The sequence below is a fragment of the Balearica regulorum genome, chromosome 18 (genome assembly GCF_011004875.1).
Source record: "Balearica regulorum gibbericeps isolate bBalReg1 chromosome 18, bBalReg1.pri, whole genome shotgun sequence".
NCBI lineage: Eukaryota > Metazoa > Chordata > Aves > Gruiformes > Gruidae > Balearica > Balearica regulorum.
In genome coordinates this window covers 4,457,220-4,481,989 of record NC_046201.1, presented here as the reverse complement: position 1 = coordinate 4,481,989, position 24,770 = coordinate 4,457,220, and the positions used below count along the sequence as shown (strand labels likewise).

Genomic DNA, 24,770 nt, shown 5'->3' with positions numbered 1-24,770 from the left:
AAGCCGGGAAACACACCGAGGTGCCCAGCCAAACGAAATGGCGGGCGGCCACAACCGCGAGGCAGCATGGGACAGCGCAGGAGGTGGCGGGGACAGCCCGGAGCCCGTCACGTGGACAGCTCCCCCACCCCTCTGCTGCGCCGCGGTGCAGGCTGGGAGCTCGGAGGCGGTGGCGCCAGGAGGGAGCGTGGCGGCCATTTTGTGTCTGCTCGCTTGCCTCCGTGGAGAGCCTGGTGTGGGCGTTGTGGATCAGGAGAGAAGAGCTCGGCTCTCTCCTTTTCGTGTAGGTCGGGGGCGCTACCGCCATGGGCCGTAAGAAGAAGAAGCAGCTGAAGCCTTGGTGCTGGTATCCTTCTGTGTGGGACGAGGCGGGCGTGGGGAGCTGGGTGGGGGATCGGAGCGGCGGAGATCGGAGCGGCCTGGTCCGGTCGTGTTTCTGTCCTGTTCTCCACCCGGCTCCTCGCTGTCCAGCGGGCGCTTTCCTTCTCTTCACCCGCGTTACGGTTTGGCTCTGTGCTTGGTCCTCTTCTAGTTCTGTGCTCGTTAGCGTGGGGATTGAGCCTGGTCCGTGCCCTTCCTCGGCTTCTACACCACCCCCCACCCCCTCCCCGCGCGGCCTAGCCCGCCCGCTCCCGCCTGCCTCGCTTGAGGCGTCGGCCTCGCGTCCGATCCGTAAAGCCAGGGCAGGCCGCAGCTTCTCTGGCCAGGCCCGGCGGGATTGCTGGGATCGTGGGGAAAATGGAGAACGGTCCTTATCCCCCGGGGGGAAGGATGTCAACGGGAGAAAACCCTGCCTCTGATAAATACAGCTATTCAAGAAGTGGGGCAGATGCGGTTAAGAGACCTTTTGAAAACTCTTTTTTTTTTTTTTGCGGGGGGGGGGGGGGGGCGGCTTTCACATTCGTAATTGCTGCATCAAAGTCGTATAAAATTTCTCAGTATCCAGAAATACTGGTGGATTTTTCTTTGATCGCTCTTTCACAATCTGTTTTTTGTTGGGGATAATTGCAGATTTACCTTTTCTCTAAAATGTTTCTGCCCAATCTAGAATTGTTCAATAAGGGAATTTATAAGCTGCTCTGAGATTTTTTTTTGCAATTTTATGCTGGAAGGCATCTGTGCTTCTAGTTTAGTTATTTACATATTTCAAGTTTTGATGGAAGTCAGGGACACATTGTGTTAACAAGGAATAACTAATAAATAACAAATGTGTATTTGTCTTGCTTATGAAGATATGTTTGGAGTGTTTGCTGAAATACTAATGCTGACCTGCAGAAAGGAAACTGTAGTTTGCCTCTTCTGTCACGCAGATGTCCAGAAAGTTCTTTGCTTAAAATGTTTCTGCTTAAAAACAGTTCTGTAATGACTGCAGCAAATTATGTGGTGTCATAAGAATTGATAGCTGGATGACTGAAAAAGGAAAGGCGCTACTAACTAAAATTTTTGTTCTCTAAGTGTTAGCTACTGATATTTGTTATTAAATAGACACTTCTCATCACTTCCCTTTTGTGGATTTCAAGTCTATTTCTCCTTTAATGCTTTAGCAAGTTTATTTTAATCTACACATATGCAGAGAAGGAATGAGTCTACTTAGAAATAACTGGAACTTGAAAAGCATGTGTCAAAGAATATGGAATCAAATGATGGTTCTGATTGCATGCACACATCTTGTCTTTTTTACCTATCTGAAGAGGGAAATGCTGGATGGTATGAAGAGGTTTGGTTTCAGACATCCATGAAATATTTGTCATGCTTTGAATGCTCGGAGATGCTTCCTATGCTTTTTTTTTTTTTTGCTTTAGGAAAAATCACAATAATGCTAATTAGCTTAGTGTTAGGTCATTGTCAGGATTAAATGTTTCCTTAACAGTCTTCAATAGGTATTGTAACAGGGATTTTGATGATGAAAAAATCCTTATACAGCATCAAAAAGCAAAGCACTTTAAATGCCATATATGTCATAAGAAACTGTATACAGGACCTGGTTTAGCTATACATTGCATGCAGGTAAGAAGTTTTAGACTTACATAAACTTTTTTTACAAGTATCTAAAATTGGAATTAATAGTGAACTTAAGAAGGTGGGGGGTTGGGGTCTTCCACAGTCTTAAAAACTGATGAGAAAAAGACAGCAATGATCTGTTTCCAGAACAGAACTCCTGCTGTGTCAGCAGTCATAGGGAGAGTATGCAGTAGAAATGTCTGCTGTCATTTTTGAGGTGTAGGAGGAGTGAAGGAATTGTATTGCCTTGGTGTTCAGAAGACAAGTTTATATAAACTACTGTTAGAAGCTAAAAGTAATTAACCATGATTAGGAAGCACATACCAAGAAAATGCTTTACCAGAGAGATCTTATGATTAAGGATGTTCCTTTTGTATCTTGAAACTATATGAAGAACATGTAGAATCTAACCTGAATTGTGATCAGGAGGATTTTTAATTTTTTTCTTTAGGTACATAAAGAAACAATAGATGCTGTTCCAAATGCTATTCCTGGAAGAACAGACATTGAACTGGAAATCTATGGCATGGAGGGCATTCCAGAAAAAGATATGGAGGAACGGAGGAGGTTACTTGAACAAAAAACTCAGGGTAAAGTGCGATCTAGCTAGTTATCTGTCCTTTCCGTAGTCTGTTTCTTACTGATAGTAAGCTGTGTGATACAGTTCTCGCTTCTCAGAAGAGTAAGGGTTGGGTTTAATGCGTGCTCTAACTGCAACTCTAGGCATTTGCCCGTCATTTAGAAGGATGAGAGATGTTTTTCTTTTCCTGTTCAGAAATAGCTGCATGTTAGTGCAGCTACAATAATTACCTAATGAATGTGGGGATGGCGATTTTATTTTTGAGAGTAAAGAGAGGAAGGGCCGGGGTGATACAAGCCTGTTGATGTGTAAATACTTAGATTTCTTTGCTGTTTAAGTATACCTTTGTTTGAACTGGTTTGGCTTATTCTGGACAGCATGAGACTGACGTGAAGGAAGACCCCCGTTTATGTTGAGGGTCATTACAATGTGAGTCGTTTTCCTTCCGTTTATTTATATTTTATAGGTAGACTCACATAGTTTTTCTTTGTAATTCTATGAATTTTTGAACATGCTGATAAGATTTGAATTGTATTTTCATTCTATCTGGAATACTCCAGATAAAATGAATTTCATAGAATATAATTTGCCTTCAGTCTGACCATATACATCTTACTCTTTAGCAGAGAGCCAAAAGAAGAAACAACAGGATGATTCTGATGAGTATGAAGATGATGAATCTGCAGCTTCAACTTCGTTTCAACCCCAGCAAGTTCAGCCACAGCAGGGGTACATTCCCCCGATGGCACAACCAGGTTTGCCTCCTGTGCCAGGTGCACCAGGGATGCCTCCAGGTAAGGTGGTGTTTTAAGCTAGTTACTGAAAAACTGAGTAGAAATACAAATTGCTGCTTGTATGCTGGAATAATAATCTGCCCTTTCTCACACTAGGTATTAGAGGTCACAAGATAGTTTTGTGAGGTGCATGTAAACAGTTTCTTCTTTTTTTCTTCCCCCATTCTGTGTGTGTGCACACATCTTCCTTTGTGAAGTAGATTAAGATACCTCATGCTGGCGCCTAGCTGAAGGAATGTTAATATGGTAGTAAGGCAGATTAGTACATTAAACATAAGCCTACCAATAATATTTGTTTGTGGTCTTTTGTAACGAGTTTGGAAACAGGGCCGAAAGGCTGCTAACATCAAACAGGCAGTTTATACACATGCCGTAACTACATTGAGGAAAGATTTTTGATTAATGACAGTGAGCAAAAACTGGTTTCTTCTAATTATATGTTCTGTAACGATAAGGCACGTTCTGTGGAGACTACCAAGAACATTTACAGTCTTAGAGGACTGAGAACAACGAATCTAAGTCAGATTTGCAGATAATCTTTTATATTGTGTTGTTTGTAAGCAATATTATTTCCAAAACTGATCTTTTAGAGCTTCCTGTAAAACATTAATCCAGTCTAAATTTATTGGATGAAATTTGTTAGTGACTGTGTGTTGTCAGAGTTGTTTCAAATTTATTTTTCTTTTAAGGTATACCACCATTAATGGCAGGTGTTCCACCTATGATGCCTGGAATGCCTCCAGTTATGCCTGGAATGCCACCTGGGTGAGTAGCAAGAAAGACTTACTATTACGTGTTCTTACTGTGCATTTTAAACTGTCACAGAAAAAGTAAAGTTGCTTGGAAAAATGTATGTAGGAATTCATGAACTCTGAAACCTTAATATTAAGACTAACCAAAGAACTGGATGGCTGTAAACCAACATTAAAAATATGGCCAAACTGTGAGTTCATGTACAAAGTATGTTGCCTTTCTCCTTACTTTATTGAGTAGTAGTATAATTATTTAAAGTTTTGTTGTTGTGTTGGTTTAGAGCCTTCTGTGAACCACTGTTCCTTTGTGTATTGCACATATGTTGTGCAACTGGTTATCAGTCATCGACCTAACAAAAAAAAATACTGGATAGTTTAAATTTTTCTTGTATTTTGGGCAAAAGTAAGATGTTGGTTTTTATGCTTGTTTGGGGTTGACACCGTACCCTATCACAATGTGTTTGGAAAAATCACAGTTAGATTTTTGATTTTGTCATAAATTTTCACAGATTACATCAACAGAGAAAATACATGCAGTCATTTTGTGGTGGAAACATGTAAGCATCTCATTAATGTAATTCTAGGTACATTCATTATGCCATTTTATGTCATGTTTTTTATAAGCTTGAAATTGTCTTAGTGAAAACCTTTGAATATTGCCTAAGAATTTGGGGAAAATGTCTAGTTAGGTTTTTTTATTGTATAGTAGCTGAAGTTTTTATGCTTTATCTAAATGAATATTACAAAGCTATATGTTATGAGAAGTGTATTCTGCAAAATATTAGTAAAATAGACTCTTAGGCACTTACAGTCTCTCTTGAACCAGAGTACAGCTCCATCTGCTAGATTCTCTACAGTGTAGGACATACAGCAGGAACTTTGCTTCTAAGTTTTTAAGTTCACTGAGGTGAAAGGTTATTCTCTTCTGAGACATAAGTGCTGTTTTAAGAGTCTTTGAATTTAAAAATCAAGTCATAGTTGAACATCTTGTGGGTGCTCATCATGACTGTAGCTTTTTTGGGTAGAAACTGAACAGAAGTTTATTAGGCTTGCTGGCACTTAGTCCTCTTTAAACTCTGTTAACTTCAGGTGCATTTAATGTCATCTAGTAGATCACAAATTAATTTGTAAAAAACTCACTACAGTTCCATTTTGGTGAAATTTTAGGTGGGAGGGGGTGGTGTTACATTATGCTTTTACCTAGTTTAATCTAAATTTTTGCTTACTTTAACCTGGTGGTCTTTCATTTAAAAACGAGCAAAGAAGATTTAGGACCTGGGAAGCAACTTTGGTTTTAGTGTGACACTAGTTCTAACACTATCAACACTATCCCTACAGTTTCTCAGAAAGTCATCTTTCTGGTGGCAGCAGGGAGCGAGCATCCAGCACTTTTTTTGCGGTCTAACAGATAGTTGCCAAAACGGGTTGCAAGACTGACTTTGCCTTCGCCCCTTTTCTGGGTTAGTGGCTGGAGATGGTACTATGTTCCTAGTCATTACTGCTTTTGCATTGGTTATTCCTTTTGTGGCAGTGGTAGATAAATTGAGAAGAAAAATAAGACTGCGTAGCAATTTGCTTTGCAGAATGAATACTTGCCTGTGTATGGTGATTTGATTTTGAAACAGCAGTGGTGGGGGTTTCTTGACTTTATCATGCAAATAGAAACTGCTTCTTAGTGGGGTTTTGGTGTGCACTTGGCTGCTGTGTATCTGCTTATCTTGCTAACTAAAGTAATAAGTATTCCTTTATTTTGCCTAAGCAAAATTAAGCAAACTTAAGTGACGCTTGGTTTGTTTGCTGTAAAGAAATCATGTCTTTAAACTGAGAGAGGGTGGATTTTGATGAGATACTAGGATGAAATTCTTCCCTCTGAGGGTGGTGAGGCACTGGCGTAGGTTGCCCAGAGAAGCTGTGGATGCGCCATCCCTGGAAGTGTTGGCCAGGTTGGATGGGGCTTTGGGCAACCTGATCTGGTGGAGGGTGTCCCTGCCCATGGCAGGGTGTTGGAACTAGATGGGCTTTAAGGTCCCTTCCAACCCAAAGCATTCTGTGATTCTATGGTACTCATCTATAGCTTCCCAATTTAAAAGCATTTAGTGTTGTAGACAGCTTATTTCTTATGGAGTTGCAGACCTGTGCAGAGGATTTGCTTGTGTTAAGGGTTGTATGTATAATTTAGATGGGGAATGTGTATTAATTTGTAGTGTGGCTTAGTAGACAAGGATAAAAGGAGTCATTTAGATGCCACCCATCTGTTAGGAAATACAGACCAATCTTTATCTCCAGGTATCAGTAGCAAGGAGGAAAAAAACCCAAAACCTGTTTTTAATATCAAGGAAAAGTATGCCATAATAATGACTTAAAAAAAAAAATTCCCACTTTTCTATCTTCAGCATAGGGAATATTTATTGTAATTTAAACTCCAGAAGCATGCTTCTCCTTTCTTCTTTCTGTTTTTATCAGTATTTTGTGGATAGTTCTACAGATTTGGGTTGTCCACAGTTCACTAGAGGAAGGAGAGTATGTTAAAATAGTATGAGGGTGCTATAACCACAAATAGACTTGTGGTGTCAGAAAGGAGTAATAGCAGATGTACAGTGATTTTAGTGTGATTTGAGTTAGCTGTTTTTCCTACTTTCAAATTTTCTGGGTGTACTAAGATCAGGTTCTTGGAACACTACTGAAACTAGTAGCCTGAAATAGATTTCAAGAGAGATACCAGTTCTGGAAATATGATAGTAGTGGAAGTGAAAGCATGAGGAATTTAAAGTTCAAAGAAAAAGTGTTTGGGGATTTTCTTGGTTTATTTTTTTTTTCTTTGTGGAAAAACGTTTCTAACTGTGGAGTCAGCTGGTTTTGAATTGCTTCTGTTGAGATCTTCTTGAAATTATTTACCATAATTTTTTATCTGCTACAGGTATGTGCCAGTTGTCTTAAGAGTTTATCATGAGTGTTCATACAGGTGCTCATTTTCTGTTTAATAGGATGATGCCGATGGGTGGAATGATGCCTCCTGGGCCAGGAATACCACCTCTTATGCCTGGTATGCCACCAGGTAGGTCAGGGTTGTCGAACTCGTACTATGGTGAGAGCTACATTATATTTCTTTATTTACACTGAGACTTAGGATTTTTATATAAAGACTATACAGAGTTATGCCACCACCTTGGTGTGGATTGATTGCCAAAGAAGCCATTCTTGTGCACAGTTGAAGGGGTTGACTTAAGGCTTTTCATTATAAATAATTTGTATTTGGTATCATTGTGAAGGTAAAAAGTAGAATATAATTTTCTCTGGCTTTTGTGTTGTCTAGTCTCTCTTCATCCCTTTTTTAATGTCTGTGGCTGCAGCTGGAAAATTGTAATGATTGAAAATGTTGTGGAAAATGTGAAATACCCAAGTAATGAACCTGCTGTATGAAGAAACTAACTGGAATTTTAGTCACTTACCATAGCTAGGGGAGATGTTTCTTGAGCTTCTGCAACTTTTAAGCAGCCTTAAGTTCTGAGGGTATTCCACCTGACAGGCAGCTATGCTGTGATGGCTTGAGATTTTCTGGTTTGCCCTCATTTCTCACTGGAGAAGGAGGCAAGTCACTAGGACAGTTACAGCCTAGTTCTGCTGCACAGTAATATGATGGAACCCATGTGAGCTGTTAACTTCTCATTTCTGAACCTCTTCTAGAGCCCTGCACATACAAAGAGCATGGATTGTGATGATAGGCTACGAAAAGTAGCCTTGCATCACTGTTCCACTGTGTTCAGAGTTCCAATAGCATTCATAATGGCTTCATCTCTTGGATTTTTTAAGTCTTATCCACGCGCTTGGCAGCATAGTATGTTGGAAACAGTTACTGCATTAATTGCATTGATTTATTGAGAGCATAAACAACTTCTTCATTGAAGCTCTAGTAGAAAACACAACTTAATTCAGTATAGCTCTGAAGTGTTTGAGGTTACTGCCTATGCATGGACGTTTATTAGCGACTGCTGGCATTACCCTTTGTCACGTTTTATTTTACTGTTGCCTTAAAATACACCTTCTTTGGGGAAACCAACACAGGGAGACCTTGTTCTAAGGAACACTGTGAACAGAATCCTCTGAAGGAGTATTCTTACTGCCTTCAGCCTGATTTTTTTTACTGGTTCTTTGTGGTTTATAGGTATGCCACCACCTGTTGGTCCTCGTCCTGGGATGCCTCCAATGACACAAGCACAGCCTGTTACAGCACCAGGCATTCTTAACAGGCCCCCAGCTCCTGCTGCATCAGCACCTACTCCCCAGCCTCCAGTTACTAAACCACTCTTCCCAAGTGCAGGGCAGGTAAGGTATCTCATAGCCTGCAATCTATTGTTATATTCTTCAAATTGCCACTGTATCAATGTAGTCTATTCTTTATTACTGAGGAGGGCCAAGAAATGACTGGTTGAGTTTCTTGTTTGTGTTGATCCTTAAGTTTAATTCAGTGTAGTGCTTGAATGAACCTTAAAAGATTCTTTTGTTTGTCTTATAACAGCCATGAAACCAGACAAGTTCTGTAAGCACGTGGGAAGGAAAGGAGTAGGCAAACACTTCTTTCTTTAATCCGTTTAGTTTGTCATTCATAAGGGTGCTTTGGGTGGATGAAGGGATATGTTAGTCAGCTAAAGGAATCTGATTGCATAGAACTTTACCTAAAATTTCTGAAGCATAAATCTTGACATGGTTTATTCTCTCCTGTAGTTTTCATTATGGGCTCTCTACTGATAGATGGACTAATTTATTCTGTAGTTTTGTTAAACTGGTCAAAAATTGCCTGAATTAGGAGGGTTCTTTAAAAAGTTTAGGAGTAAGCTAAGGTAGTAAAAATTTGTTGAAATGTTTTGGGGAGGGAAGTGGGGAATTGATAGCGGCTTGTGACCTCTACCGTTTGATTGCACTTGTTGTGTATAAGTCCTGAAGTTTTTACTTGCTTTCAAGTATGTTGCAGAAACCTTCATAGTGTGCTATTTGCATTTTGGACTTCTGCAGGGAAGATACTAGTTTACAGAAACACAGTCCTTTCCTAAGAAAGGACTTAGCATGAGAAATCCTTTCATCTGGATACTTTCCACCCATTTGTTTGGAGACTTTTCACTGTTTCCTTTCTTTTATGCTACAGATGGGGACACCTGTCACAAGCTCAAGTACAGCTTCCTCCAATTCAGAAAGTCTGTCAGCATCTTCTAACGCTCTGTTTCCTAGCACAGCACAAGTACGCAGGAAGTCACAGTTAAAAACAAATTGCTTTGCAACTTAACCCTTTGGACCGTTCTGTAAAATCTAAAATTGACTAAACATCTTCAGATGATTTCTGTTATGTTCCTGTTTACATTTAGCTGGTAAAACTGCAGAGTCCTCGATTGTGAGTTGCATCTTGCTAGAAATAAGCACGTCAAAGTGCCCGATTTTTCTTAGTGTGAAAGAATGAAATGTTACATCCTGGTTCTAAAGGGTTAAAAAAGCATGAAAGCAGTTAAATGCATTTTAGTGGGCAGTGGTTAGCTTGATGCATGGTGAAGGCTTTTTAGTTTGTTTTTTAATATGGTACATCATAATGTAGGGAATTTTGTAATTTGCGTTATGTGCAGAATGAAATATTTTGTTTTGACTGGAAAGTTCAGATAACTGTAAATGTACAGTGACTGGAAACAAAAGCATTCTCTCATAACTAAAGCTTGCTTTGGAGATTACTGCATCTTCAGAGAAAGCCTGGTAAAGCAAACTTTTCTTGCCTGTTTAAGAAAAAAGTAGGAAAGATGAGATGCTGGAATCTGTAGTGGACATCATATCTGCCTTCAGCCGATTCTTCATTCACAACCAAGATTAAAGATCCATAGAGAGATATAGTACTTTGTGAAAATATTGCAGTGTTTTTATAGAGAGAACGCTTGAAACAAAAACCCTGACACAGTAGAGCTTTCTTAAATATTTAATTAAAACCATTTCTTAAATACCTAATTTTAACGAATGCTAACACTTTGAGCTGTACTCTAAACTAATGGTTGCTAAAGTATGCTAATAATTCAGTAAGAGAATGATGAATTTATATTTACAGGCTCTTAATAAAACAGTGGTTCAGGAGAGATTTAGACATTTACCAAACTCAGTATTTGAGATAAATATTTTGGTGGGGGGGGTTGGTGGTGGTTGTTCCTTTTTTCTAGTTGTGGCTTTTGACCTGCAAATTTTAGACTTTCCAGTGTGTGTGTATATGTGTATATACTGGGATTTATTTTGTCTTGTTTTTAGTTGCTCTAGTATGCAATAAGGCTGAACTTTACTTTTGTCAAGCTTGTTTTAATTATGTATCTCACTGGAAGGTTTCAGAGGTCTAAGAGACATCATTTAAGTTTTCTTATGCTCTGAAAAATAAATATTGATCTATCTCTGTGTTTCACAGGCTGCAGCAGCTGTTCCAGGTCCAGTTGGTACTGATTTCAAACCTTTGAATTCTACACCTGCAACAACAACAGAACCCCCAAAACCTACATTCCCTGCTTACACGCAGTCTACAGCCTCAACCACTAGCACGACAAACAGTACTGCAGCTAAACCAGCTACATCCATAACAAGTAAGCCTGCTACCCTCACAACAACCAGTGCAACCAGTAAGTTGATCCATCCAGATGAGGATATATCACTGGTAAGTTAAAATATTTTCATTGTCTTACTGAAAAATGTGATTTTATGCTGATATGCCTGATTAAATAGAATCTCTTCTTAGCTCTGCATTATGCATATTGTAATAACAGCGAGAGCACAAACTGCAGAACTAATGTAACAGAAGTTCTTTCTTGCATCGAGAAAACTGTGGTTGCAAAGTGGTTGCAAAGTGATGACTGGCATATTGCAATGATCCTGCTGCAGATCTGAGCCTTATTTTTGTTGGCAATAGGAGATTACTCAACCCAAAATATAATTTAGACTTCTGTGTATGACTTAAGCTTGAAGTTAAATAGATGCAGCTAATGAGCGTAGGACAAAAGACGTAACAGTTTGAAGTGGTCTTGGTGCTATTACAGCAGTCAGCAATAATGGAATTTATGGGTAAAACAAATGAACCTTAATTTCAGTTCAGGTATCTCTAGATTTGTGTTTGGCTTTTTTGTCTCAACTTGTTAGGAAAAGGCTTTCTTCAGGGAGGAGGAGAAATGTGTGTTGCGAGCAAAATGCTAGATTGGCCAGTGTTAATACAATAACTTGGAAGGAAGGGAGAAAAGTCTGCACGCTACTGTGTAATGCTACTAGTAACAGTCTTTGAACTTGTAAGGTAGTTGAAATAGTTTAGTACCTGTAATCTACTTTGTTACACTTCTATTTACTTTGCTTTTGGCGAGTCTTGGTCTTACAATGTGTTACGGTTGTCTGTTCCTGGTTTTAGGAAGAGAGAAGGGCACAGTTGCCTAAGTATCAGCGTAATCTTCCTCGACCAGGACAAGCTTCCTTGGGTAATCCACCAGTTGGACCAATTGGAGGTATGATGCCACCACAGCCAGGAATTCCTCCACAACAACAAGGAATGAGACCTCCCATGCCACCTCATGGTAATCATAAGTTTCCCAGCTTTCTTTTCTTGAAAAGATTTGTCATTGCTATAAACTTTTTTAAAACTTGAAGTGGCATATGCTGGCGGGGGGGATGTGGGGTAAAGCTTTTCACAAAATGCAACTTCTGCCCATTATTTCAAAGAAAAAAAATTATTCTTTGCATCTTAAATGTTCTGTTTGTAGGTCAGTATGGTGCTCATCACCAGGGCATGCCAGGATATCTTCCTGGAGCGATGCCTCCATACGGTCAGGGACCTCCGATGGTGCCCCCTTACCAAAGTGGACCTCCTCGACCTCCAATGGGAATGAGACCTCCTGTAATGTCACAGGGTGGCCGCTACTGATGCTACTACACACGCTCTAATAGGTTTGGAGATTAAACCTTTTCTCATCTTGTGCTGTTAATATAGCCGAGCTTCCGTCAATTAAGGCTTCATTGTGACTTTAAAAAAAATAAGTATCTTCCCACATGCAAGGAGCTATTGGACATTCTTATTTTACATGGGAAAAATTGTTTGGAATAATAACAGGAACTTTTCCTGATGTTGCAATTTATACTGTATGGCTTCTTTTTCATGTTTCATCTAGGTTTTTAGAAGTGAAGTATAGTAAATATGGTTCGTTAAATTGTGAAGGCGCTGGAATTACATGAACATACCACCTTAAAGGCAAGTTCTGTAACATTATGTTGCTATTTGTGAAATGATGCCTTCACAGCACTTCAAGTGCTGTTGGACTTCATGTCCCCAACATAGTTTGGTGAGGGCTGTAACTGTTCCCAACTACTTGTACATTTAAGTCTGAACTTGTAACAATATTTAATGTATTTAGAGTTCCTCCTGTTTCAGGGTTTAAGTAAACTGACCCACTAAGGTCGTGTGACTTTTCTGTACTGTTATAAACTTCATTGTAATAAAAGAAGAGAAAAATTTATATGCCTTTTTATTCATGACCAGCTGTGGACAACTGCCTGAAAGGTTTGTACAGATGCATGCCATGGTAGCTGTTGGTGTAATGAACACAATTATTGGTGCTGTTTTGATAAAATCTGGATTTTTTTGTTCTAAAATTAAGTCACTCCTTAGCTGCACGTCTGAGTAGACAAAGACCTGTACACTTATTAACTGACTGCTCAAAAATGAGGCTGCAGGAGGCACATCTTAACTCTTGGTTGTAACTTCTCTTAATGCATATGGTTTTTTATTTGTGCTTTCTTGTCCTCAATAAATTTTAAATGATTTCTAGTCCTGGCACTTACTTGTAGGATGTAAAGTGATTGCTTTAAGATGCATCCTAGTGCCAGATGTGTCCTGTTAGTTCATTCTTTGACTGACTCTTTTTAATGTACAAATGCATATGAATTTCAGGAGCCTTTTAGATGAAGATTTCTAGAAGCTTAGGTGCATGTCACATGGGTGAGTGACTTCCAGTTGATGTTGTATTGAAGTTGACCTGCAAAAGAGAAAAAGTAGCTTGACCTTCTTCTCAGTGTATAAAAGGGACAGAGGGGGAAAGAGTAATATGTTATATGCTGTATTTTTACTTTAAATGTTCAGAATTTCAAATTGCAACAGAGTCTAAAAGATGAACTGTCCATTGTGTGCTATGGTCAGATGTTGGCTGAGTTTCTTGAGCCATTTAATGGAAGTGTTTAGAGTAAGAGACCTTTTTACCAGTTGTCCTAATAACAGTTATCAGAGAGAGGTCTTCCTCATATGAAATTGTCATTTATCTGTTTATAAGAGTAGAGTGATATAAATTACTGTCAAGGTTGTAATTCTCTGAATGTCTAATGTTACTGTGTTAGTGTTCTATATTTCTGATGAGAGTGAAAATGTAGAGGGAGACTTTTTGGAGGGTAAGGAAGTGAGAGCTTCCCTCTTCACAACAGGGGGGAAAAAAGGAGTGGTGAATTTTTCGTTTGCAGGTCAACTTTAAATACATGTTCCAGCCTCAAGCCTTATTTGTGCAACTTAATTTATGGGGATATCTCCCCTTTTAGGGTAGGTTAGAAAGATTATCAGCATTTTTGTGTCAGTTTATGTTCCACAAATGTTTTTGTTGATGGTGGAGTTTTTTCACTTAACTATAATACTGAGCGTATTGGCTCTCTTTCTTGAAAGTCTTGGGGGGTTTTAGCTGCACTTAAGTACTTCATGGGGCTTTATTCTGTACTGTCTCTTAATAGTCCAGAAATACAGTACAGCTAAAATACTACATTGTCTCTCAGCTTCAAACTTGGGGTCATGGAATGTCTCATAGAAGCACTAAAACATCTGGTACACTGTAATTACAGCTGAATGGCCTTAGTTTAACCATTAAGAATTATCAGGCACTTTAGAAAAAGTGTTTAGCAGTTTTAAGACCATAATTCCAAGCCTCTGTTGAGAAGCAGTTCTCTCTGATCACTGGTATCTGCTGATCACCTGTCAGATGTGCAGTATTTGGCTTGCAAATGTGCTGAGTGGGCCTTGATGTCAGATATTTTGTTAACTCTTCATCTTGCTTTATACATAAGTCTAACAGATAAAACTGTTTTGCTTAGGCAATGCTTTTATACTCTGGTTTTCTTCTGTTTTGCTTTATCTAATAAGGATAATTACAAAACACTGGAGAGATTTTTACAGTGTCTTACCTTCATCCTGTTTGTTACACCACACATAAAATTCATACATTATAAATTGATCTTAACTTCTGCTTTTAAAACTTCCTGCTTTTTGTGAAGATCATATTGCTGCTGTAAGGATGCTTTGCCCTCCTGCCCCTAGTAAAGTAAATGCCTTCTCCCTTCGGTGTCTTTCCGTAACTCATTGGTATGTTGTTTTCAGACCCCTACTTTTCCTGGGATAAATACTTGAAAGCCTTACTGCATGTACTGTTAACTCAGCATATTCTGCAAGTTGTATTAATTAAGAGTTTCCTTCTTTTAAATAGTGAATGTCTCATTGTTCCTATAATAGTACCATTAAATAGTGAATGTCTCATTGTTCCTATAATAGTACCATTTTGTAGCTAATACTACATAGAGCTTGGATGCATTTTAAGATTGACTTTTCCTTAATAGTAATGTTACGATAATCCCTCAACTAAGCACTGCCATGTATTATTCATATGATACTCTAATATTAATCTTCAACAAGCAGTTAAACAATTTTTCCATGGTATTTCACATGGATACTTCCTTTCCTGCTCCTGTCATTTCTGTGTTAGAAGAGCTGTGATGTGGCTGTCTTTAGTTACTCTTGTGTCTCTTGTGTGTACTCTTCTGTAAGCAGGCAGGTGTTTCAGTGCACATGTTGTCTGTTGTTCTCTGCCTTCATTTCTTTAGATACTGCTTCTTAATATTCAGAGAGTTGGATTTATGGTGCATTTTCCCCAAAAGAGGAAAACTATGAATGTAGTAATTGTTTGTATAAAGACTAAGGCTTGCTTTACAGTATAAAGTTTAAGCAACATAGTTGCACCAGCAAAATCCTGAATATAATGTAGCCCTGCAGTTTTTTGCTTTAGTTAAGCTCTCCCTGGAAAAAGACTGCAGAAGCATTTATGATTACAGAAAAGCATATCTTTCTTGTATCTGTTGCAGGACTCTAGGGTTATAATTACATAGGCAGAAGCTTTGTTTTTCAGTTGTTGCCTAAATTTGCCATGGCAGATATTACAGTAAAACTCGCAAGTGGATTTTTGATCAGTCTTTAAATTAGAATGTAATGCAAATGTTGAATACAAAAAACCAGTCTGTAAGAAAATGTTCAGATGCAGGTGGAAAAATACATTTAGCAAAATACGTAGAATTTATGGCATCTAGAACTTGTTTAAAAAGATCTAAATTATTTTATGCATGATCTCTCAATATCATTGTGAGAGACTTATCTCATTATCTGCTGACTTTTAGAGCAAAAGGGGTAAGACTGGCAGGAAAGAACCTTGGAAAAGCCTGGGGTAATTTTTCAGAAGTCTTGATATGACTGTTTCATACTGCCTTTAGAATATCTTTCTGCATTTGGCAAAGGTTGATTTAAATAAAATCTTGAAAATTTACCTGGCTTATGTGGACAAAAATTTCTTCTGGAACTTTTGGATTATTTTTTTTTTCTTTCCACAGATAAGATTTTTAGGTGCTGATTAATAAATTTGAGGCTGGGATGTACAATAATTTCAGTGGATAACTATTCCTCGCTCTGTGCATGCATGGGAGAATATAAACAAGCTTCTAGAAACACATTCAGCTGCATCTGCCTTCTGTAGTTTCTGCAATTATTTTAGTGTATGGAGCTCTTGAACAGTGCTTATATAGAACTGTATAACTTAAAACTTGGATCAAATTGAATGGAATACATAACCTGCAGTTATTTTATAGGAATCAAAGAATTCTGCATACAAGATAAAAACAAAATGTCAAGAGTGCTTCAGTTTTATAAACAGCAAGAAGGGCACTATGACTCTTCAGTTAAATTGAGTCCGATATACCAGTCCATGAGCTGGGGCTGCAATTTAAAATGGTAACTTATGACACTTAAAATAATAGTAAATGTCTTAATAATTGTACTGGTCTAGCTTCTACATAAATACTAAGGTGAGGGTGAACATTTTCAGTGGCTGATGGAATCTTTAACTCTACTTTTTGTGAATTAGTACAGTAAATACTATCAGTTATGGGAAAAATGCCCCAAGACAACTGACTTATGTTCCATTGATCAAGATACAAAGCAAAACAAACTGTCCAATTCAGAAATAGCTACCAACTGTAAGAAGTTTTGTTTGGGCCTAACAAAATAGGTACTACAGCAGTCATTTTCTTTTGTTTGCTTGATCACTGGAATTTGTTAACTTTGAATGCATGTCTTTAAATTAATTGGGTCATGTTTTTTCTAAAATTTAAATTTTTCTTCTTCCTATAGCCCTGCCATAGGACAGGCTGAGGCAGAGTCTCAGTGTTGCCCTGTTCAGTCTGAGGCAAGTGGGATTTATTTTATTCATTCTGGGGGCTTTCACAGCTTTATGGCTGTTGGATATTTATGTCCCCAAACTTGCAGCAAGTTTGGTGAAGGCCCCTAAATTTATTTTAATTTAGGTTTTTTATTCTCTTTTGGTAGATGGGCTCTATATTAATATTTATCTTTTTATTATCGTGTTTTTAAGAGTCTTAGGGGGAGGGAACATGTTTTAAGATGTTCGGGTACCTTTTCTCTTAATGGAATGCTTTTCCTTCAAGGCTGCTCAGGTAGTCCTTCAGCCACACTGCCCCCTCCCCCTCTTCCCCTGCATTGCATTTGTGCTGTATTTGTTCTTGGTTTTGGCAATGTGACTCTGTGTAGTCTCTGAAATAGTGGCATGTAAATATCAATTACTAATGTTTCCTCTTCTGGGGAGATGTGTCTACTGAAGTGCTTAAAATACTTAGGTTTTAACTAGTAAGTGACATTTACAGTCACAAAATTGTGTAGCCTAAATTATAGAATATGGTTTCCTTGGAGGAGATTAATATGTTAATACTGCTGCATATGTGAGCTGCACCACAACAAATATTAATGTAGAGCCCTGTGAAGAAGTAGAGATTCAAGTTGATAAAGTAGCATAGAGGAATGAGAAATTGAAGATGCAGATTTTTCAGTTTATCAGTTTCAGGGAAAACCTGTCAACCTCTCAAATACACCAAATTTGTCAGTATTTTGTCTATTGCAACAATACTGAAAGTCATAGCACTTTTTTCGAAACCTTGTGAAATTATGTTGCATATCCAAAATTTGCTTAGGTATATAGTTATCTAAAGTTCCTTCTTTCACGTAGTGACTAGCAAAAAATTTTACCCTTTGAAGAAAAATGAGCTTTAGTGTTGCTGCTCACTGTGTTGCAGGTATATTGGCTTTGAATGCTTGAGGTTGCTTAAAAGGCAGCTTCAGAAGAACAGGTTTTGTCCAAGGAGGTCTTGCAGCTTATCAGCAGTGAAATAGAAAATTAACAAATGTTGGAGTCAGGTTTATAGCTTTTTTAAATTTTTGAGATATTTTTAAATTCTGTGGTGTTTTTTGATGAGCGTAGACTCTATTTCATGTCTTCAAGATATTGCTAAATAATGACTGCCAATGTGAATTCCAGTTAATTAAAGGATAAAAGTTGTAATTCTTAACTTAGTTACAAGAGTGGATTTCACATTCCTGTTGTACTCTGCCCTTTGCTTTTTTCCTGTAAAAGTCCCCCCCAATCATCTAGTCTGACTGGAAAATGGACATGTCCTCTGCTAACTGTTTAAAAATGATTATGGAGCATGGCGTTGCTTTTCGAATTCTCATTGTGGTGCTACCCTTGGTAACAGTGAAGATGAGAACAACACTTCAAGATACGCTACCGCAGCTAGTGTTTGTTTCACATATTCAGTCTGTAGGAGCATTGGGCTTAGTTCTTATTTCCCTACAATATCTAAGGAAATGGTTTAACCAAAAATAATACGCAGTATGGCTTGTACTTCTTGTTTTAAGTATCTGAATCTCTTAGACACTTGAAAAATAGGCAAATTTCAAATGCCCAATACTGAACTTTGTTATCAGTTTCCATTTAAGACAAATGCAGCACTATGTAGTTTACCCAGCTATTCATATTCAGCTTGTCATCAAACACACATAGCTAGAATTCACATACCGATGCTGTCTAGTGTCCAATGGAGTATCCTACTTAGATCCACACTTGGGTTATATCTTATAAATTGATACCCTGGTGAGAGCTAAAAGTTTTTGAATTTGGAGAGATTGCTTTGATCTGGTTTTGTTGAAGATAACTATGGTTGACTTGTTCATGGAAAAAATGTCTCCAAAATGCAGTTTCTATTTGCCCCGTGTCATTGTTTTAGCTCTGTCTACTAATACCTACTTCTGAAAGATGCATTTGACATGAAGACAATTCGTGGGGTGTTACTGTATGAATTAAAGGGGGGTTTGACTCTGGATTTTCCTGCTGCACTGCAAATACTGTTTGTAATTTCTGGTGGGTAGTTCACACATCCTTTACTTCCATCCTTTACATTCTTGTCCTTTCTGTAAGTCTCTAAAGGACTGGACAGGACAGGTCTTTTTTTCCCTCTTTGGAGTCAGTAGCTTTAGCAGATGATGTTCGTGTTACTCTGATTTGTTACCACAGACTAATGTTTGTTCTTAAATTTGCAGCAAGTAACAATGTACGTTTTTCATTTGCTTTCTGTTTTATCCTAAGAGATACATGTGCAAGTGCAAGGTGGCTCTGTGCTTTTTGCTGGGAGTATCTCCTCAGCTATTAGACCAGCTGGCCTGTCATCTCTTTAAAACAATTTGAAAAATTCTCATCTAGTGCAAATGGTTCATATTTTGCTCTTTTTGTGAAGTTCTGTTAGTGACATTTTCCTCCCTGCCTCCTTGTGTGGATCTAAGTGGGATAGTTAAAAAAAATTACACTGTAAATGAGATCAGTGTGTTTTTACTGACATTCCAGTATTGCAGCTGTCAGTATTGCAGCAGTCTGTGTATCACAAAGTTGTACATTTCAATATGGAATGTCTTTTCTAATGATAGTATTTAATGACTTAACTTTTATAGATACTAATGGAAGTAGGTCTTGGGGAGTTTGTCGGGTTTTTTGAGTTTAAGTAGAGGTACGTGACTTTTTTTAAAGGGCAAGAATTACTGATATTCTGCTAAATCGGGTGAATTTGCACCCATTGTCTTTAACAAGAGTAAATGGGAGATGTGGCAAATAAAGTACGTACCACGCATGAAGTTTTGGCTTGCTTTAGGATTGTGTGACGAGTTAATAATGTGTTCTGTGCCTTGCCTAATAAAGATTGTAGCCATTAAATGCTCTGAGGAGTAGGCTACCTCCAGAAGAATTTTTTTTTTAAAAGTGTCTATACTTCCAATCAAAATAATCAGACCAGTGAAACAATGGTAGTGACTGGGTTCTATAAAAATGCAGCTATCAGTGACTACCGTATCTTCCTGTTGGGGTAGGTAGATACTAGTTTAGAGTAAGAAAGTTTTGAGGCAGCCTTTGAAGGAGTCAAGATAGAACTGAAGTGATTCTGAAGCTTAATAACATTCTGAATGTGTATAGCATTCTTTTTGAAGTTCTGAAAAAGCTTTGGGAAGAGTTTTCTTACACACCGTGAAGAGCAGCTTTATGCAGTCTTGATTGTCAGAGTGCAGATTCTCATTGGGAGGCTCTCCTAGAAGAAAATGCTGTTAGAGCACAATATTTGTAGATTTTGTTGTATAGTGAATAAACACTTACTTTTGTCTTGTGAAGGACTATCTGAGGGAGTCAGGCAGCTTGCTGCTTTGGCAGACAGCCCTATCCTGTCTTGAACCACAGGAATCCAGGATGTTATCTTCAGTCGTTTGTTCTTAGCATCCTCATGAGTCAGTATGGCCTGTCCATGGTATGAACTGTCAGTGAGGATTGGTATTTAAACACCTGATCACTTGCTTGCACCTTCTGAGCAAGTTTACAGTAACTTGTTTTATTCTTACGGGCTTTCTTGCAGTGGGAACAATCAGCTACACTGCTGTATTAATGATGATGAATTTAACTTCTCCATAAATACTGTCTTGAACTTACCTTAAGGATTTCTTTCTCGGGGACTTAAAGAAGTTAAAAGTTTTGAGAAAATAGTAGAATTTTAACACCAGTATCATCTTAACTAAAAACAAGCAAGCACACAACTTTGAGAGCTTGAAAGCTTCCTTAAAAATTACCTTGTTAGGAGTTAAAGCATATCTTTCTGTTAGCTAACTGTCTCTCAAACTTTATTTCTTAAATTTTGGCTAAATCTTAACTGTGTTCCCAAGTGCTGTTCAGAAAGGGTGTACGTGTAGAATTTCAACTTCTACTGCCCTTTGTAGCCGATATGTATAAATGGTCTTCGCTTTGAATTGCCAGAAATTAATGCCATACAAACCAAGGAAGCTATTTCACTGTCTCCCAACTTAGGAAATTACATAATGCTTTAAAATAAAGATGTCATGCAGAGCTTTTTTCTTTTTCTTTTTTTCATGGAGTTACTCGCATAATGTTACTTGCACTGAATTCTTTAGCTTCTTTCCCATAAATTATAGTGGAAGAGAATACGTTTTGCTCTTTCATTTGTAAAGTCTAGAATAAGAAAACACACTTTATGAGACTGTTTAATGAAGGAACCTGGCAATGTAAGTATTGTAATTTTCTTTGTTTGTGGTAGGCAACAGGATTACCTTGTTAAACTTGGACTTATGTATGAAAAGTAACAGAAAAGTAAGGGCAAACTGAAAGTAGTTTATAGTTGCCTTTACTTCATATGCTTTTCTTAAGCAACAAATTGCAGTAATTGAAGTTTGGCAGCTTTTTTAATGAAAAACTAAATTATGGGTTAAACTCTTTGGTTTAATACAATTTGTGTTTCTATTAACTAGCAGCAGAATTTCAGCATTTGCTACTTACTGGTAGAGAAGAAAAATTCCACAGCACTGCCAGTACAGGTTAGTTTAATCTGTAAGTACCTGATGTTCCTATTTGAAATAATTTGTTCAAATGATACCACTTATAAATACATGAGGGGAATTTTGGTCTCTGAAATGTGAATGTATCTGTTATCTACTACTGTTTTCAGTAGTGAGTGAACGTCTAGATTATTTTTTTTTAAGAACGAATGGTTTTAACTACACATGTGGGTAGGTAATATTTGCAAGCACTTTAAAGGGAAATTTAATATGGAACCTTAACAAAAAGCCATTAGTGTTACTGAAAAGCCTGAAGATCTAAAGTTGAAGTCACTTCTTTGGTAACATGCCTGTTACAACAGGCTGTTTTATCAGTGAACCAATTATAGGACACTGTTGTGTTGGCAAATAAGCATTTCTGTTTGTAAAAATCTGCAGCAGTAATGTAATCTTTCTTTCAATTTTCTTCAGCTATTGCTAATTACTGTCTCCTACCAACAGATTTTTACTTGGTTAGGCAGGTAAGCCAGGAGCCTGTTATTCTCGGATTTTTTTTTTTTGTTTGTTTGTTTGTGTGTGTGTGTTAGCCCATTTTAACACTTCAGAGGCTACCTACAAATGTGGGTTTGCCCAGCTGTTTTATTTTACCCCAGAGTTACTGCTCTGCCTCTATTCTTTTTTCTTCTGCTCTATTCTATATTCCCAGAAACTTTGGCATTTTGTTTCTATTTTCTAGAATATTTTACACCCTAAAAGAAAATAGGAGAGATTCTTTGTGATTGGATGAAAGATGCAACTGTCTCCAGAATAGCTGCATACATTTATTTTTATTTAAGCTTTGCATACCTCATCTCTGCATATCAGCATGGGAGATGAAAACTTTCTGTGCTGTAGCACATAGCATAGTTTCACAGCTGGATGAGCTGTAAAACTCTGTGCTTTAATTCACCTCTCAAGGGAATGTTATCACACAGTGAATTTGAGGGGGTTTTGACATAATTGGTGGAGAAGTACATAGAAATGAGGTATTGGGAAGATAATACACTAGTGTGGTAGCTGAACAGACACTTTAGATGGCTCATATGAATGGTCTAGAGTAGTTTCATGAGTGACTTGATGCTTCCAGCAGTATTGCTTATGTTAGAATTTTGACATTTTACATAACACTAGAATTCATCATACTAACATACAAAGTTTCAAGGGGATTGTATCTTTCCAGGTTTTAGAATAGTTGCACTTGAAGCCTGTCTCCTGGCATCATCTCTACATCAGTTCTCAGTCATTCACACTAAATTTGCTGTCTGCAAAACTAGCTACATGCAAAATTTTTGAATGTTGCATAGGTGTTTCTTCCTAGTAAAAAAAAAAAAGGAAAGCTGTATAATAAAATTTATAACTTTGCCTATATTTCCTAAATCTTAATGGCAGATGTGCATGAATAACAGGGATACCTTGCTGCAAGGCCATTATTCTATTAACAGAACGTATGCATCTTTCTTTTAACTTCTGTGGTTGGCCCTAATTGATAATTAATGCAATGCTCAGTAATAACTTGGAATGAGTTACTGATTGCTTTTGGCTGCTGAATTACTTTGCGAAGTCTCAGTTTTGACAGTGGTTGGATGCTGACCTGCACTACTTGTACACCAGCTTGGCAGTCAGTGGAGATAACTAAAGGCTAGTGGTTTTCTGTAGTGTCTATCAACAAAATGTATATTTGTCCAGGGTAGATCCTAATGTGAACTCTGGTAGAAGGTCATCTTTTTGTGCAGCTTTTTATGGCAATTAATTACAGTACTGTAAGTTTTCTTTCTTTTGAGATGAGACCAAAACAATACTAGGAATCTGAGCTTTCATAACTAGGTGAGCAGTCCTAAGTTGTAGCTCAACTTCTGATACACTGTTACAGCAGCTGTGCTGTCTAATGTGGTTCAGAAGTTTTCTTCCCAATATGGTATATACAGAAGAGTCGGTTCACATGTTTCCGTTAGAATTCTACTTAATGAATTCCAAATGACCCCTTCAGAGATTGTGGTCACTGTGCAGCAAACCCAGACTCCAAACTGGTTTTAGTACTTAAAGTACCTTAAAGCTCATGATTGAATCACGTCCCCTCTCGGTAGCAGTACAGCCACAGAAGTCAGTGTGTCATGAAGGTTTTTTCTGTAACTTGATACTGCTTTTCTGTAAGTAGTATGAAAGGGATGGCATCATTGATCTTTTTCAAAAGACAGGTGGCAAAATATTGATGTTGAATTTAATTCAAGAAAGTGAGAGACTGGTAAGTATGTGCATCACTTTAATGCATGTGAATAATAGTAACAGTAACCTAGCTTAATTTTATAGCATTTTATAGCATAAAGAAGATTCAAAGAAAATATGGAGCTAACTTCATTTGCATCCATTGGGAAACTTTTGTGAACTGTACGCTTCAGGAATGGATCATTGCACATATACACGTCTGTAATGTGTGTCTACCACTTTGTAACAGTTTCTGATTAAACAGAAGTTAACCACTGTTTCTGTGTAGTTTTTTCCTCCTCTCGAGGACCTGTTTAAGTTACTATTGCAATGAATGATAGCTGTCCAAAGTGTGTTTAAGTATAAAATCCACCTTTTGCTCATGTTACGGTTTGAATAACTTCGTACTAGCTCTCTGATATTCTATAAACTGCAAAACCTCCTTCATGTGAGCTTTATCTTAAAGTGTTTTGTACCTGGAGACAAGCAAATGAATCCTGACTGCTTAATCTGTGACTTCCTTTTGCTACTGATCTGCTGTTGTGCTGAACTTACTGTAAACAAAAAAAAAAAAGACTTTCAAGTTGGAAGAGTCAGGGGGAATTTGGAGGAAAAAAAATCTTAAGAGACTTTTCATAAAACCTGGTAGAGATGGTATGCTGTTAAAGGTTTGCTCTAAATCCTTTTAGAGCAGGACGCTGGAGAGATGAGGTAGCTTTGAAGATGCGTGTCATAGCAACTCCTGTCTACAGGATGAGAATGGATTACTCTGCTAGGCTGGTTGGTCTCATTTAGCTACTGCTGTTTACTCATAGATTAATTTTTAAGAGATGGTAAAAGGCAGATAAATCCATGATTTTAATGCTACGTGACCTGGAACAATTCATGGCATTTTGCTTAACGCTAAGTAGAGGACTCTTCCAGGAAGACTACTGCTTTGCCAGGAGCCCTTTACTGGAGTTTATGCCCTCTGGACCCTTTGGCTCTAGGGAAATCTGAGGGGGCCTTTGAAAAGCAGGGGAACTGCTTTGGCTAGCGCAAGGGGGTTTGTGTGTTGCATGGCCAGTTAAAGCACTCCCAAGTTTGATTTATCAGATGCTTGGGGAATTTGACTGGGTAAAAAGGATAGGTCTGCGCTTTCTGCCCTGTGAGCCTCAGCAGCTTGTTTTGCAGTGTGGTAGTCTGCAGCTTTATGCTTTTTCTCTAATCTGTGGGACACAGCATGGGAGAGGATTGTTTTTATAATATCCTGATGAGGTGAAGAGTTTGGATCTAAGCCTTGACTTTCTAAGAGGTAGAAATGGGTATCTTTGAAAAGCAAGACCCTCCCCCTCAAAGGAAAGGCTGGAGAGTGTGCAGTGGTGTGGGCTACAGGGAAAGGATAGCTACCTACA

General features: G+C 38.1%; 1 protein-coding gene across 30 annotated transcripts; it reads left to right on the top strand.

Moving 5' to 3' along the window:
* Positions 1-142: 142 nt before the first annotated feature.
* Positions 143-23,652, top strand: ZNF207 (zinc finger protein 207). 30 transcript variants are annotated; one of them, XR_012838293.1, is made up of 15 exons: positions 152-346; positions 1,881-2,007; positions 2,453-2,591; positions 3,205-3,375; positions 4,065-4,140; positions 4,637-4,684; positions 7,112-7,212; positions 8,290-8,450; positions 9,268-9,360; positions 10,549-10,791; positions 11,530-11,692; positions 11,879-12,062; positions 12,284-12,363; positions 16,597-16,651; positions 21,112-23,652. XR_012838293.1 is itself a non-coding variant. In XM_075770861.1 (13 exons), the coding sequence occupies exons 1-12, from the start codon at positions 306-308 to the stop codon at positions 12,037-12,039; spliced, it is 1,524 nt and encodes a 507-aa protein (XP_075626976.1). In that variant the 5' UTR covers positions 152-305; the 3' UTR covers positions 12,040-12,062; positions 12,284-12,628. The 30 variants fall into 30 exon arrangements, 19 of the variants coding, with proteins under 19 accessions (XP_075626991.1, XP_075626976.1, XP_075626977.1 ...); XR_012838291.1 differs by having other exon boundaries at positions 11,879-12,363; positions 21,109-21,174; positions 21,637-23,652; XR_012838294.1 differs by having other exon boundaries at positions 153-346; positions 7,112-7,182.
* The last annotated feature ends 1,118 nt before the right edge of the window (positions 23,653-24,770 follow it).

Coding starts and splice junctions, on each gene's coding strand:
- ZNF207 (XM_075770861.1), top strand. CDS start 306: ATGGGCCGTAAGAAGAAGAAGCAGCTGAAGCCTTGGTGCTG. Junction 7,213..8,289: donor GTTGTCGAACTCGTACTATG/GTGAGAGCTACA, acceptor TGTGGTTTATAG/GTATGCCACCACCTGTTGGT. Junction 9,361..10,548: donor TGTTTCCTAGCACAGCACAA/GTACGCAGGAAG, acceptor TGTGTTTCACAG/GCTGCAGCAGCTGTTCCAGG.